Source organism: Epinephelus fuscoguttatus, linkage group LG4 (assembly GCF_011397635.1).
Source record: "Epinephelus fuscoguttatus linkage group LG4, E.fuscoguttatus.final_Chr_v1".
Taxonomy (NCBI): domain Eukaryota; kingdom Metazoa; phylum Chordata; class Actinopteri; order Perciformes; family Serranidae; genus Epinephelus; species Epinephelus fuscoguttatus.
The window spans coordinates 34,775,480-34,791,746 of NC_064755.1; the positions used below are offsets into that span (position 1 = coordinate 34,775,480).

General features: G+C 42.6%; 1 protein-coding gene and 1 long non-coding RNA gene across 5 annotated transcripts in view; one reads left to right on the forward strand and one right to left on the reverse strand.

The window, feature by feature from the left end:
* sin3aa (SIN3 transcription regulator family member Aa) overlaps positions 1–14,010 on the reverse strand; it is a 31,638-nt gene extending 17,628 nt beyond the window's left edge. Inside the window, exons 1-9 of one of the 4 annotated variants that reach the window (XM_049573555.1) lie at positions 13,956–14,010; positions 7,710–7,926; positions 7,153–7,350; positions 6,485–6,591; positions 4,053–4,347; positions 3,694–3,942; positions 1,480–1,632; positions 1,151–1,306; positions 940–1,029 (exon numbers count right to left, since the gene is read on the reverse strand). In XM_049573555.1, the coding sequence (XP_049429512.1) occupies positions 940–1,029; positions 1,151–1,306; positions 1,480–1,632; positions 3,694–3,942; positions 4,053–4,347; positions 6,485–6,591; positions 7,153–7,350; positions 7,710–7,895 (1,434 nt within the window). In that variant the 5' untranslated portion in view covers positions 7,896–7,926; positions 13,956–14,010. Of the gene's footprint in view, positions 1–939; positions 1,030–1,150; positions 1,307–1,479; positions 1,633–3,693; positions 3,943–4,052; positions 4,348–6,484; positions 6,592–7,152; positions 7,351–7,709; positions 7,927–10,725; positions 11,053–13,955 lie in introns of those variants that run through there. The other 3 variants (XM_049573556.1, XM_049573553.1, XM_049573557.1) reach the window with 3 other exon arrangements.
* Positions 8,400–11,987, forward strand: LOC125887066 (uncharacterized). Its single transcript, XR_007449118.1, has 2 exons — positions 8,400–10,309; positions 11,261–11,987. It is a non-coding gene; the product is annotated as an uncharacterized LOC125887066 (long non-coding RNA).
* Positions 14,011–16,267: the final 2,257 nt, after the last annotated feature.

Below are 16,267 nucleotides of genomic sequence, written 5' to 3' on the forward strand. Positions count from 1 at the left end.
ATAAAGTTGGGATGTTGCGGTGAGGAAATTTTCTCATGAACTCAAGGTGATGTTGAATACACCAGAAATTTTACAAGGAGAGATATTCGTTGATGAAGCTCAGTATCTGTCAATGTCTGTAGAGTGCTAATGCAAACTGAACATTTCCTACTGCTGCAGATTTGCATTAAAGAATTTAACCGGCAAAACACAAGCTGACTTTGATTAGAAAGTTGTCACAGCAAATGCAATGTGTTTGTCAGTAATAATAGCACGACTGCTATCTAATCATTCATCAAAAATGCATCTACAAAGCAACGGTCATTTTTGGTATTTGTTGACAACAGATCAATTTAAAATATTGTAGGGAGTCATCTAACAAGAAGGAGCAGCCACATGAAGAGCTGCAGGCGACTTCTTAGCGGTGTAAATAACCCTTTTTCCTTCATTAATGTCGTCAGGATATTGCCACACAGGTGCTTTTGCCTGTTGCTTTGACACCGAAACCTCTACCATCATCTTCTAAGTCAACACTTCTAACTCTTGTCCCATGCTAAGTATCTGACTCCTGCTACACTGAGCTGTGACTCTGCTGCTGTATGCTAAGGATGATGGCGGTGCATGTACATGTAGCAGCTCAGCGCTCTTGCCCCAAAGTCATCACCATACTAAAGTTTGAACTGAAGTTCTTATTCTTGAGTGCAATAACTTATCTTATGTGCAATAATATGCAGACGCACCTTTTTTTTATCCCATTTTAAGGTTCAGTGAAATTCTTGCTAATACACCTTAAAACCTCTGCTTTGCTTCCCAAGCTTTAGCTGTGATTTAAAATTCTATCTGCGTAACTTAGTGATTGTTTTTCTTCTTTCACATCCGGTGTTCTTATCCTTTCATTTAATGGCTGTTTGCTTTACACACAAACAAACAGAGACAAAACACAGCATACTAAAAACGCACCTTCTCAAAGAACAGAGATTCTGTCCCGACTCCATGCTTGCTGGCCTCCGCCACTGAGGAATCTTTCAGATTCAGTAACTTGGGCTTCTTCTGTTCCAAAACGGCAGATGAGAGGACATCAGTGCAATCATTACAAAAACAGATGGGGAAGAAGAAGGAAGCAGGAGTCGACTAAAGCTTCAGCAGTATGTGAGGATGCATGTGTGTGTACCTTGACCGGGGGTGTGGACCCTGGAGTTGGATGGCGACGGATCTGGCAGCCATTCTGATTGGGCCTCTGTTTGTTGTTGAGCTGCAGCTTTTTGGCTGTACCGCCGTGGTCGTTCCGTACGGACTCTGCCTTCTCGGCTGTGGTCTTATTTAACAGCTATGGAGAAGACACAGTGCTAATCAAGACAAGGGAACAACTCTGGATCTCCTGAAGTACAACAGGATTATTCCAGCTGGTTATTGTTAGGATCAAGGTTGAATGTTGACACTTTAACTGGTGCAAACTAAATAAGACACTCTTTGACTATGATAACGAGGGTCTCTGCTCACCACTGAACTGTTGGCATCAGGAAGAAATTGCCCAAACTCCGAGAGCAGGTCCTCTTGGTTCTTGAAGAGCCTGGCCACCTGAGCGTACACCTCCTGCTCTGTCAGAGCAGGTGTGTAGTTCCCACCAGCCTCCTTAGCGTTACGCTGCTCCTTCTGTAACAGACAGACACAAGATCACTGTGAAGTAACTGCTGAAACCTGGAGTGATATGAGAGGTCACAATGGCCTCCACCAATTTCAAAATGCACTTCTAGTTTTTATTATTCCAGGCCTGTAAACTCCAGTGGGATGAAAAGGGTGACATTTCTGAAAAATAGGGTCGAGCTTGTCGCTGCGTTGGCTCTCCCGCAGGGCCAAACAAAGCCAAAGCAGTTGAGCTCACTTTGGAGAAGGTTACGTTACTGAAAGAGCAACTGGAAACAGTTTCATTACTAAGATGAAGTCAAGCAGGGTCCTGTCTTAAACAGGAAGTCCACACTAATTTGATTTTTCCACAGATTCTTCACAGAATTTCAGGCTTTTCACAGAAAGTCTTTCAGATTCTTGTTGGCATATGATGTTAGTGCAGCTCAATATACTGTGTTTTCTGCTAAAATCAGCTTGTGTTCTTGGATCAGAAAGAAACACTGGGTCAGAGTCTGAGATCTGGTATGTCTCTCTGTATATATGACGTATTCAGAGATTAAAGATATAATATGGAACTTCTTTGCATTACAGTGTCTGAAAACAACACATATTTTTTGTTGAGTTGTGCACTTACATTATCACAAACGTTTCCAACAATGTTCAAACCCAAAGAAATCTGTTATTTTAATCAAGGACAAGGTCCGTGTTATGTGGTCACCGTCGCCTGTCAAAGGCGTCATGCGCCCCATTTCCACCGAGCAGTACGGTACAGTAAAGTTCAGTCTGATGTGCATTTTTTCCTTTTCCACTGTGAAAAGTCGTGGATGGTACCAATGGAACTGTTCCGTACCGTCCCCAGTTTTGGTCCCCCCTCTGTTGGGGTACCTAGCACACAGATCTGGTACTAAAAGGTGGAGCTGTGAACACTGCAGTCTGTTGATTGGTCAACAGAGGATTGTCACTCTGCTCAGGGCTGAGTTGTGGCTGGTTTTGAGGCTCATGTAACCACTGTTCATACCGTGGAGAGTTTTATTAGTAAACTGTAACTATAAAATGAAAGGATGTTTTGCTGCCTCTCACAGCAACTGGAGTCTGAGAAAAAATAACTTAAATCACTGGGCCGACTGCCAGCGACTTTTTCAACAGTTTTTAATGTCTCTCTTGGATGAAATACACTTTTATTAATGAGTGGATCTTCAAGCTTTATAAACATATATATTCATTTCAACCAGGTTTTGTGAACTGCATATACTCTAATCCTCACTTGGAGAAAAAAAAAAGCGTTGCTGAGTGTTGTTCCTGTGGACTACGGCCGGTTGAGCTTGCCTGAGAAGGACTAAATACACAAACCTGCTATTTTCAAATATCCCATGGAGAGAGACTCTCACTGCAGCCTGTTTTATTTTGTTCTGAAAATGTCGGCGTGCAGCCTCGTTCTGTGGACGATAAACAAAGTGCAGACTTTCCTTTGTGTCACTGGTGATGAGGAAATACAGTGAGTGCTGGATGCAGCAGTGAGTGACAACAGCCCCGCCCACATTTAAGAGTGCTGTTTGCAGTGGAAACTCTAGGGTCTAGGTACCATGTCTGAAGGGTTACTGTTGGTTCCATAGGTACCATACTGAAAGTGTTTGTGGCTGTCTGCCGGTTGTCTTTACAACCCCCTCAATGTCTGGATCTTAAGTTATCAGAGAAAAAAGGTGAGTGCAAATTAGCAGGTGCATGGCTGTTGGGCACCTCTGCACAAGCCAAACAGCATCAGAGAAACACTGATTTTTAACGTCTTTATTCTGTGAGTTCCCCAGTTTTAATCACCAGATCTGTTTATTTGGAGAGGAGGAGACCACTGTGGATAATTTGGCTCCTGGTAAAAACCTCCTGAACAATGAACACTGACGAAATCCTAACTAGGAAGACTAACTGCAATGGCGGCATTGCTCCATCTTTTGTGACTGTTTTGATTGAGAGACCCCTAGTGGCAGAAAATTAGAGACTGAGTTTTCAGCAACTAAAGAATTAAATCTTTTTAAGCCTAAAAACTACTCTATATGAAATGAAGTATCACTGAGGTTTCCGTTGCGATCTGACCTGGTATGTGTGGAGAATCTCCAGGAAGGCTTTGTAGATGTCGGGCTGGCCCTGGAAGCGGTTCTTGATCTTGTTGACGTAGTTGATGGCGTGGTTGAACTCCACAGGCTGGTTGTTCTGCATGGGTGGCCCAGTGGGGGTCCCGCTGAGTGGCGGGTGGAGCTGCATGGGCGGGGAGCGAGGGGAGGTGTAGGCAGGGATGGACGGATTGCTCTGACTGCTCGGTGTCAACGCCTGGGGCTGAAGAGGCTGAAAAAGGCCATGACATTTTGGGTTTCAGAAGATGGGAATAACAGTATATTTGCCTTTGTGAGACTCTGCTGGTGTTCATGAGTCACTTCCCACTCTGAATTACTCACCTTGCTCATCTTAGCTTGGGTGGGCTGCGTCAGAAGGGGCGGGGCGGTGGTGGTTGCAGCAGACGGGAGCTGGGGCGGATGTTGGGTAGCTGCTCCTGTTATGGGGATGTTCTGGACTGAAATGCCGTGCGGGGTGATGTGGTGGATCTGACCAGGCGTGGTCACGTTGACCAGATCGTTGGTCTGGACCTCGATCTTGTAGCCAGGCGGCAGGAAGGTGTTGAAGCCCATGATGAGGTCAGGGTGACCTTTGAATAGCTGCGACACTCTGCTGATGACCCCAGGGGTGTCAATACTGCAAAATACAAACAAAAGACAGAATTAAATCAAAGCTACCATGAGTGTCATCCTGCCAATCACTTCTGTAATTTAAGTGTAACTATTTTAAACAAGCATTTTTTTAATAATGCAAAAATAGTAGCCCCATGAATGTCAGTAACTCTGACTCATCAGCTGAGTTAAAACTAGTGAACATACTGGTATCATATGAATCCAGTGGTACCAACCATGTCATGCTAGCTTGTTGAGAAGGGGTAAATAACTCTCCAAAGTTAGGCTAAATTTTGGCGAGGGCCATTTCACAAGAGTCCCTTGACCTTTCACCTCAAAATATCTGAATGAAAATGATTCTCTGGATACCTACGAGTCTCTCCTTTACAGACGTGCCTACTTTATGCTTGTCACGTGCAGTTTTGAGCAAAAAAACATGCCATTTTTTTAGCATGCACTACATATGTCTTAATTTCGCCTAATTGGGTATGACTGAAAAATTGAGACTCTTGTGGATTCAATGAGCCCAAATGTATTTGTGTGTGATGACATAAGTTCACATAGCAGCCATTTCATTGTAGTAAGACCATTTATTTTTAAACCTGACCTCACGATATAAAATGACCTAAAGTGACCTCTAGGATAATCGCCTCCTCATGAAACTTTGCATCCACAAACTCGAGACCTCGTACATTCAGAGGTTGTAAGGCTTTAGTAGGTATATTTAAAATAAGGGGGTTTCTGAGCAGTTTTCAAAACAGAGGTGCTCACCACCCACCTGCCAAAAACGCAATTCTTACAGAAGTCAGAAGTTTTTAATACCCAATTAAAGCATGGATTTTTCTATGATGTTCCTCAAAATCTTAGTGTCTTCATGTGGTATTTTGGGAGGATTTCTGACCATTTTTTTCTGTTCTTAAGTGGTGAAAAATGTTTAAATTTCACACCAAATCTGCGCAACAAATGGTAACAAACCCAAAATTGCTGCAACTTATGAGACACAACTGAGCAAAGGGGTGGCCTTCATATACTTCCACCATAAATGTTCTCAGCTCTTTCAAAGTTTGAATAGGGGCCTGAAAAACCCACATTGTTTACTAAATATTTATGACATGAAAAACTGGACACACGCTGATGAGCTGCATCTCAAATTAATCTTCACGTTCCCTGCTTCCAGATGAGGTATACCATTTTGGTGTGGCATATACTGTTGACCTGCTACCTCACCCTCAGGGTCCCCTGTCCCACACATGAGAGGAAAAGGGGTCTATAATAGGGAGAAGTGGAGTGGAAAAGGTTAAAGATGAAATTCTCAAACTCACACAAACCTTCTCAGCAAAACAATGCACTCCATAAATGCACAATTCACAGCATGGCACAATGGTGCTACTAACTGCTGAATGACAAATGTCGTCTGAACAAAACTGTCCATGATGAACTGGCAGTGGATGTGTTGCTGGTGCCGTACTCACATACGAAGTTGTTTTAGAGTCAGACAAATGCTATAAGGTCTTTCAGACTTAGGTTACTACTTTAAGAAATAAAATAAAATGGCTTCCACTTCTTAGTTGTATCTCTATAATTTAGTCACAGTTTTATCATCATGAAACTTCCCAGCCTGAGAGATGCAGCTGCAACAGTTTTGCATCTGCCGTCACCCTGCTATACCTGGGATGTGACTCAGGGTGTATTCAAGAGCTGCCAACATTGTGGGGTGTTAAGAGTTTCACCAAACTAAGAGCAGCTCGTGCCCTTTGAACTTCAGATTGCTCTGAACAAATGCCAACTTTTAGCTGCCATCTGTGACACAAATAACGGACTGGTCATCCTCAGCAAATGAGGTCACTGTCGGTGCACTAATTATCTTTATGAAGGTAAAAACATGTCATGATTTTTTCAAGGTTGAAAGATTCGTGAAAGACTTTTCATGTTTTTGGGACACGAAAGAATCGTTCTGGTTTGATAATACTTTAATAATATACTTAAATATTCAACAAAAAGGAAATCTCAATGAGATCTGTGGCCTTATCCTTCAGCTTCTGTGAGTTTTTGACAAGGTGGGACTACTAAGAACTCCCCATTTCAAACATAAAGTTGGCCGACTTTGTGTTTGCCTCCAAATAACTCAGTGTTTTTCTATAAAATCACAACAGCGGCCTCACCTTTGAGACTTGAACTCTTTCATTATGTCCAGAAAGTCATTGTAGACCTGAGGCTGGTTGCCAAACTGCAGTTTCACTTGATCCAAGTAAGACAAAGCATCTTCCACCTTAGGGACAGAGAAGACAGAAAGTCAATTTCATCAGTCTGGCTGCCAATCTGCTTTTTTACACATTCGCTTTTGGCAGCGGTGCCCTGTTTCTGATATTAAACACCAAACATCCAAACAGTAAAAGAGCTACAACTGACATACAACAAATTAACAGTGACCATTTACCCCGGCATCGCATTTCAAAATCTTGACAGACACTGAAGAAAAAGCAGTACAAGCATAAATAAATTAACCTGTGTATTAAAATGTTCTTTTAAAATTCTCTCCAACAGGATGAGTTTGGTTAAATGCTTCCCTGTAAACCATCTGCTTGGCTCAATACAACTTTGGTTAAGGGGAAAAATCTGATTTCTCGTGATAAGGGTTAAGCGGCCACTTAAATAACCAGAAAAAAATGCACAAACTTTGAGCAACCAACAAATCAACTACACATTTATTGGCCTAAAAATACACACATTTCACTGTAAATATTTTTTGACTAGCTTGGCATAAACACTCTTTGATTTTTGCAGCATCACAACTTTGAAAACCTTTAAAAAACAAAGCAAGTGCACTAACCTTGAGCCTCTGAAACTGCTGGCCCTGTGCAGAGGCTTGAGGTGCAGCTGTATGGCTGTGCCCTGACATCACTGAGGGCCCATGGGACTGGACTGCCGGGCTGTGGTGGTGGGACCCGCCATGGACAGCTGGGCTCGGAGTGTGCCCATGCCCGCCACTGTTTTGGGCCACGGTGGGAACCTGGGAAAGCAGAGATACCTATAACAATGACGGCGAGTTGTTAACTTCTGTGTATCTGTTGAGATATGTGGTGGATAGCACGACAACCTTCTCTTCAAAGGATCGTTTAAATCACCACATACAGAAAGTGCACAGCAATTTATCTTCATAGAAAGTGAGACAGCTTACAGGAGGAAATAAAACAGAGTTTCAGTCTCTGACAGGCACCACAAGCTGACGGGGTTAAAGTGACAGGCTGAGTTACAGTATGAGCGATGGGTGGCTTGAAACTGCTGCACTTGACCTACTTTTAAATCTAAAAGTCATCTTTAAAAAATAAACTAAAATAAATTAAAAAAAAAAACAAAAAACGCTGCAGTGGACAAAGCAGAGTATACCTGGTATCCCTGGGGGACGGAGTACTGGACGCCTGCTGTGGGCTGCATGTTGTCAGACACGGCCTCATACACAGCTGGAGCTGGAGCAGGGGCCAGGACACGATGCTGGAAAGCCTCCGCGTTGCCAGCGAGGCGCCGCTGCTGGGACGCAAAAACCGTTTCCTGATCCTCCAGTCGCCGCTTCATTATGAACTCATACTCGTAAGAGCTGAGAGACCTGCAAATAAAAAGCATATGGACCACATTTCATACAAGCAGGTTTCTGTCAACTTATCAGAATCCATTAAATCTGCCTCTTGATTTCATTCAGGACTTTGTTGAGGAGCATATGGCAGTAATTTTTTACTTCCATCTGTGAATTTATGGATACACACACAGTGCCAGCGAGCCACTTCTGTTGTTTGGCTTGGGAAGGAAATTATTACATGGTCTCCGACCATATAGCCAATAAAACACACGATGCTTTTAGTGGCACGACGACGCCTGAGGGTTTATAGAGGTCAACGATATACAACGTATTGATTTATTAAATTGTGATAGCACATGTCAGTTTTATTTTGTGTGATACTTTGGGAGGGTGTTGTTCCCCCGCAAACTGGGTCAAAGTTGCACTGACATAAGACTAAGTGCATGCATGTCATTGCAGACCTGCTTCAGAGTCTGATTACACTTTTGTTTGAACTTGCCGGCGTCCCGAGCCAACAACACCATGCCCGGAATTGTATACACAAGAGATGTGCCAGTCAGCCTCAAACCTGAAACTCCATCGGGGTACATACGTAACGAAGGAGCAGCTACGTCACCGAGGGGCTGTCGCACAGATGGTGCAGCAAAAGTATGAAAATGAGGAAACTTTGTGCATGCATGAGGAGACTGGAGGAGGGTATTTTGGGAAAAGTAAACAGTTAGGGAGGGGTGGAGCACCCTGAAACAGCAATGTACAGCTTGAATCTTATATTGAACATCTCTGTTGTTTTATTGTGTGTATTTTTGTGTACATAATATCTACAGTGGCTAATGAAGTTAAATTTGACTTGATAAAAGGGGAAAACTTGCATGAAAGATAATGGCATTATTTTCTTTTTCATATTTTTATTTTATTTATTTTTTATTTAACCCGTATTTTACCACGTAGGTACCGTTGAGACCTGGCTGAGACAGCAGCACACAAAAAGTTATGGCCAAACAACCGTACAATAAAAAAACATAAAAGTTATACAGTAACATGTAGAAACATTAGAACACCTAAACACAATGACAAGACCCAACCGACTCATTCATCCTTGTGTTTATGAGAGCTTTAAAGTCAGGTTGTGAAAACAATTTGCGTAGTTTCAAATCTTTTTGGTGGTTATTCCAATTGAGACGATAGGTCCTTTTTCCCAGCTCAGTCCGAGCACAAGGAACAGACAACAAAACTAAAATTTGAGATCTCAGCCTGGAGCTAGTCAGATCTCTGTTTAATCAAAATGCAAATGTACGAAGGAAGATTTCATTCTAATTGTTATAAAAAGTGTCATTCACTGAAAGCGGGTTTTCTGCATTAAGTTGAATCAAATCTTCACACTTAGGGACTTCAGGTCCCTCAGGTCAGCTGGCTCCTGGCCCCATGCTCCAGACTTTAGCTCAGGGGTGATCATGCCTTTGTTGTCTGCCCCCAAACCTACTTTTATTCATCAGCGTTTGAGTCCCCATGATGTGGTCTTCCCTGACAAGCGCCTGTGTGTCTCTAAATGTGTGAGCTGTGTATCTGACAGTTATGTTGCCTCTTGTGTTTTTAGCATTTTATCCCTTTTGTACAGCACTTTGGTCAACGTGGGTTATTTTTAAATGTGCTTTATAAATAATCTGAGTTGAGATATAACTTGCAAACCCCCCTGTCAATACCTTACCCAATTTGGGGTTTATATGAGATATATAATGGGAGCATACTGCATTAACACTAATAAGAATAAAAGCTGCCATTTTCCCTTCAATGCCTGTCTTGTGCTGTCAGAGAAGTGAGGTGCTCTCTAAATGTTAACATGCACTGAATGTAAAACTTGCAGCCTCCGCAGCCAATGAAATACAGACAGCCTACGTCACCGCTGTAACAAACAGGTGCTGTGGGAACGTGGGAGTCGGTCTGCCATTCACAACTTCCTCAAGACAGCAACAACTCCATAAGCATCTGAATGAAAAGCGTTAAACAAACACAAAGCTAAGAAAACCGACCATGGGAGAGGAAATTACGTTTCAAAACCCGAGTGTCGAGCAAAAGTAGCACAACGAGTGTCAAACTGAGCAACTAACTAGCGACGCTTCCGACTATGGAGCCGTGTTACAACTACATTCTCCCTCAAACAGACACGGCCACGGAAAGCGAGGCTGCAGTATTTATAGACACCTCAACTCCACTCGTAGCGACGTTATAGTCACATAGAGGCAAATGTGTCTGCTACCTACATGCTAACCGTTAGCACACAACAGCGATTCACCATCCCCTTTATGGCCTGGCAACACAAGCACCGACCTCGAGTTACAGCACGACGCTTTCCCCCCACGCCCGCCATTTAGAGCGTGGCGCAGGAGGGCAGCGAATTACACTCCATTTCAAGCAGGTAAGCACGGAAAGTAGCTGACTTGCTAACTGCTAAGCTAACTATCCAGCTTTGAAGTATTCAAAGGCGGGTTTTTCTACTAACTACGCCGAGAACTTGTTTTGTCGATAGGTTGCTGCGAGCTGCCAGTTAGCTGCTAGCTAATGTAAACAACATTGAGTAACGTTAGCCCGACACCGAGCGCCGTCCGGGGCTAGCGGAGGGAAGCACATGCAGCTAAACGATCTGGTATCTATTGCTAAATCTGAAGCGAGCATTTAGCTATCGATTTATTAGAGCACTCATATCGGATCTAGGCACAAGTGAGTGACATGCAGAGAAACGTCGATTCCCGGTGTGGGGTACTTAAAACGTCTGCTAACGGTAGGTATGTAGCTAGCTGCGTTAGCATGCTGAATGAATTCAGCTGAACTCACCCCTCTCCCAAATAGCAAGCCGAAGATCGCGAATGATGCTTTGATAATCCGTTATTTGTGGGTTAACCGCTACACCTCTGGCCGGGGAAGGCACCAAAGTGACGTATGTGCTGAAGACAACTTATCGGTGGCGTGTGTTTTTAAAATAATTCAAGCTAAAGGCTGCAAAGTGAAAAATCTCCCCGGAGAGGAAAACAATCTCCGCTCGGTTAGCTCTAGGGGGAGGCGGGGTTTTCAGACATAGTCCCGCCTCCCGACGGCCGCCATTGGTCAGAACTTTGTGAGGATACGCAAGGGGCGGGGCGAAGGAACCCGGGTTGTGAATCAGGACTGTCAATCAAAGATTTATCGCAGTTACCATGCACGCCCATTTTGAGTTGAAGCGCGACAATACAGCGGTGAGAGGAGTCCCGCCTGTATTATGAGTACACTGTTAAACATCTGGGGTAAAGTTAAGACCTCTAACAATGTACATGTGTATTCAAATGGCACTTTTTTTAAACTAATAACAGTGACCTGTCTCTTTCTCCTGCAGCTGTGTATCCTGCACATGTTAACTCCTGCAAGACTCCTTCACAGCTGCACCATGCTCCTGAGGGACTTTTTTGGACTTCTAGATTAACAAAAATGATTTTAAAAAGTTTGGATCATGTGTGGCAAGCAACATTGTATGAAACGTTTACTATATGGATCAAAACTTGACTGGAAAAATACACGGTTTCACTTTATTATGGGGCAACCACATTGTGTTTATGGGTGGATTATGATCGTGGGCACAGACATGCAAAAGGCCCCACAAACTTTTCTACACAGGAGCAAGAAACACAGACTTTGTGGTGGTTTGGGCTCCTTTTTTGTTTCTATTTTGCATCTTTTTGTGGTTTTATGTCTCTTTGTAGTAATTTCATGTCTGTTAGTGGTTGTTTTGCACCTGTTTGTAGTTATTCTGTGTCTCTTGGAGCTAATTTGATGTCCTTTTTGCTTGTTTTATGTTTCTTTGTAGTCATTTTGAGTGTCTTTGTGGCTGTTTTGCCCTTTTCTGTATTCATTTTGTGTCTTTTTGTAGTTGTTTTGTGTCTCTTTGCAGTTCCTTTGCACCTTTTTTTGGTCAGTTTGAGTCTCTTCCTCATCTGTACATATAAATTTGAGTGACATTTTGCATGTAAAGGACAGAGGGGCCTCTGGGCCTGTGCCCACCAAGACCATTCAGTAATCCATCCATGAGCGTGTTGTGCCTATCCAAATAAAATGAGTAGAAAAGACATTTTATTTCTATAGCTGTGCCTTCTCCACAAACACACACACACTATTTCCATGTATTAATAACAGTAGTAACAGTATAAGGATTACCCTCTTCCATCTGACAGTGAAGCATCAGGCTCTTCTATTTCCTTTACACAGATATCTTCAAGGACATTAATTACATCTATTCAACTCTGTTCATTCAGTAATGAATGCCAAATAAATGCTGCCCACTTGCACTTTGAAAAGCAGAATTAGTTTGACTCATTTTTTTGTATTTATGTTCTGTGTGTGCGTGTGTGTTCATTCATGGCTTAAATTAACTATTTGGAGGCCTGTTGAGTACAGCGTAGTATTTTGCACAAAGCATGTCGTACTCTTACATCAGTAAGTTTTTGGTAAACAGATAAAACAACTTTATAATGCACCATGTGAGCATGATATAAACAAAAAATAATAAAGGTTTTGAAACTAGATTTTGACTCACGGCCTCTCTAAAGGACAGGGGCATAAGATTATTGCCTTGCAGTCTTGGTAATCCAACCTGGTGTATATTACAGATCTGTGTATATATAGATTCACTGTATAGTTACTTTAACAGTTATTTATTCAACCAAGCACCTTACTATACCAGTACACCATAATACACAGTTCACCATAACACCAGTCACTACCATTGGACATATTCATTGAGTCCTATCTATCAATCTATTGGTCGTATTATCGGCACAACGAGCTACTTCCTGGAGTTTGGTAACACGTGACTTTGTAGGAGGGACTCTGCTTTAGCACTCGTGTCCCGCCTCTTTGTGGACACCTCAGCCAATCACCGCATGCAGCCGTCATTACAAATCCCAAAAAGGTGGAACTTCCAAAATAAACCATCGCCCACGACAGGCGGAGCTGCAACACCAGCCCGGGATTCCTCATTCCTGCCCAGGCTGAGGCTTCAGCAGCGACCGTGGGCTGCACCACACACACACACACACACACACACACACACACACACACACACACACACATATATATACACACAGCTTTCCACGACTATCCCGACTGGCTTCCCCCACGTAAATTTGTGCGTCTTTGCAAAAGATACAAACGTGTGACCAAAACGTACCGCACAGTCATTGTGCAAGCTTAACAAGTATTTCTGTGCAAAAAGCGTTGCACGACACGGCACTGCGGGGCTGTGGAGATCCCCCACAGCAGCGAACAACAGTGCACACGGTGAAGGAGGATCAGCCCTGCACTCAGCGTCGTGTGCGTGCGTGTGTGTGTGTGTGTGTGTGTGTGTGTTTTTGCAGGCTGCAAACAAAAGACACCAAAACGCATCAGCTGGTGATTGACGCTTTTTGCATGAGCGCTGGTGGAGGCACGGGGGGAAGCAGGGCCTTACAGGCGGGCTGCATCTTATTTCAGGACGACAGGAGCCGATCCAGTTGCCCTTACTAAACAATGCCAAAGTCAAACGAAACGGGAACTACGGCGTCGCGGTGTGGAAACATCGGCACGGCGGAGCCACGCCATTCCCTCCCCGAACAACACGCAGCCCCATTTTCCTCCGACCGCGCTCCTGACAAATCATATTCTTTGTTTACTTCAGCAGTCGGGAGTAAAAATGTCTAACCTGTCTCACCACAACAACTCCCTCCCCCCTCCATTAGCGTTACATGCTCACACATCGCTGCAGACACAATGTTGGGACTCGCAGACAGCGGGATGCCTCACGTTAAGCAGCTCAGCCCGGAGCGACACTCTGTTTACTAGCCGACAAAATGACGTCCTGCAGATGTTGCCATCTATCTCGGTGTGTTTGGGGCTATTCTCTGAGTCGTCTGCGTCCATAAAAAGCCCCCCGCGATTCATTTAAAGACACAAAAGGCGCCACTGAGCACTAACCGCCCCCCTCCCTCCATACACACACCTTTCACTTCATATAGCAGCGATACTGTTGATATTATTTAGTTTAAGCAGCTGTTACATACCCAGGAAAAAGACTCCTTACTCCGGATTCGTGTTTGTAACAAAATAGTTGGAGACGCCCCCCTCCGTTGGCATTGGCGCACACTACATGACACGTCACTTTATTTTGAATATCACCCGCTAAAAGCTCAGAGAGAGACAACACTGTCTCCATTGACTCCCATCTAAAGTCTACATCTCTGCAGTGGAGGGAAAAGATCCAAGTAATCAAGTACATTTACTCAATTTATATATTTGAGTACGTGTACTTTATTTAGACTGTAATCCTCTACTTCAATATACTTTTTCCTCCACAGCTACTTGTCAGATTCAGATTTTACATACAACCATGCGTGCAACAAACAATGTGTGATGCATTGTTATAATTAAATTAGCACAATTTAAACGTGTATATGACGTCATTAACCTCTGTGCTCCTCTCAGAAAAACAACCTCCTGAAAATCCCATCATGTCCTCCAGAGTTTTCATTTCATTGTTTGAAATTAAATTCGTTTAAGTCAATATTTAATCAAATATGAACCCGTTACATTCCAGTTTGTGTCATACACCACTAATTTGCATTTGTTTAAAAACACATATATTGACACATTTTCAACTATTACAATTATTCTGCTGTTATTATTAAGGGTCAGTCATACCCCACAACACTGATTTTGGTGCAACATTATTATTATTATTATTATTTATTTATTTATTTATTTATTTATTTATTTGGTGCAACACAGACAAAAAATAAATCATGCCACCCTTCCTCTCATAAAATGATGAATTTTTGATCAATTCCTACGGAGTTTTACATTTAATTCTTGTTATTAAAATGTTTTAAGTTAGTTAAAGTCACCATTTAATCAAATATTAACCCCCCACCACTAATTTGCATCTGTTAAAAAACACATATATGAACACATTTTTAACATACTAACAGGTAAAGACATTATTCTACTATTATTATCTCAGTCTGATAAGGGTCCATCACACCGCACAGCACTGGTTATTTTTTATTTTTATTATCTTTATTTTTTGTTTTTGGTGCAATGTCAGATTGAACAAAAGTTTTTAATTTCCTCCTATTACAAAAATATGTCATACCACCCTTCCCCTGGTAAAATAATGGATTTTTGATCATTTTGCAACAAGTCCCTCAGCTAAGAAGAAATTAAATCTTAAGTGTAAGTAAAAAACTTAAGGTGTTTTGTGCAACTGGTATCAGGTGCTCATTATGTGTGTATTTGTCTTTACTTAAGTCCTCACAGGAAAGTTGATCAAAACTACATTCATAAGAACAGAGAAAAGACATCGTTATAATGTAGTAATCCCTTAGTGACTCTATAACAGTGATAATTGCTCCAGACTCTTCTCATTAATTACAGTTGCATCTACCGCCCACTGCCTAAGTGCTCGCAGAGGTCTCCACAGGGAGGCTGATTTTAAGAGGGTAATAAGAGGTGAGATTAATGTCAAGAAATAAAATATTCTGGTGTAAGCAGGGGTTAAGGTGGGATTTGGCAGGTGGGGGAACCCTAAGATCTGATGAAGTGGTGCAGTGGGAAAAATAACTCAGCTCAGTAAGACTCCCAGACTGATTTGTGCTGTGAGCTGCTATGTCCTTGTTTTCTATGTGATCAGTGGACCTTCTTTAAGGCTGCTGTGCCTCAGGATGTTACATGGGCTGTCACACTATCATGGCTGCTCTCCAACCGCTAGACACAGTATAAAAGTGGAATTTGATGCTGCTAAAAAGCATCTTGAGCTTAAATTCAAATTGATGACTACGACTCTTGACCTGATGTGTTGAATTAGGTCTCTCTTGTAGTGTGGTAACTTGAATGAAGAGGTTGCGAATTTAATGTGGTACAAAAACATATTCAAAGGCTTTGGTTAGACTTAAGCTACAAGATACACTGCATGAGCACAAGGCCAAAAACAACGAGCCATTTACTAGTCTGGTCCGGCCCACCTGCGTTCAAATTTGCCTTTATTTGGCCCATGAACTTAAGGTCTACGGATTCCTCAAGTATAAGACCAATGCAAGGAGGAAACCATAAATACTTAAGTGAACATCTTAAGGAGACGACTTCAGGGTGTTTTGTGCAACTGATTTTACTTTGAAGAAACCTTAACTAGGACTTTAAGGAAAGTCTTAACTTGAGGTGTTTTGTGCAATCAGCCCCAGGACTCTAATTTCATACTTGATGCAGCAGCTCCATTCATGTTCAGAAGGCCGAAAACGTCCTTTCCTGCAGATCCAAACACTGATACTTCATAGAGGGAGACTTGTCCACAGCAGATTTGTCCAAGAGCTGTCCAAGATTA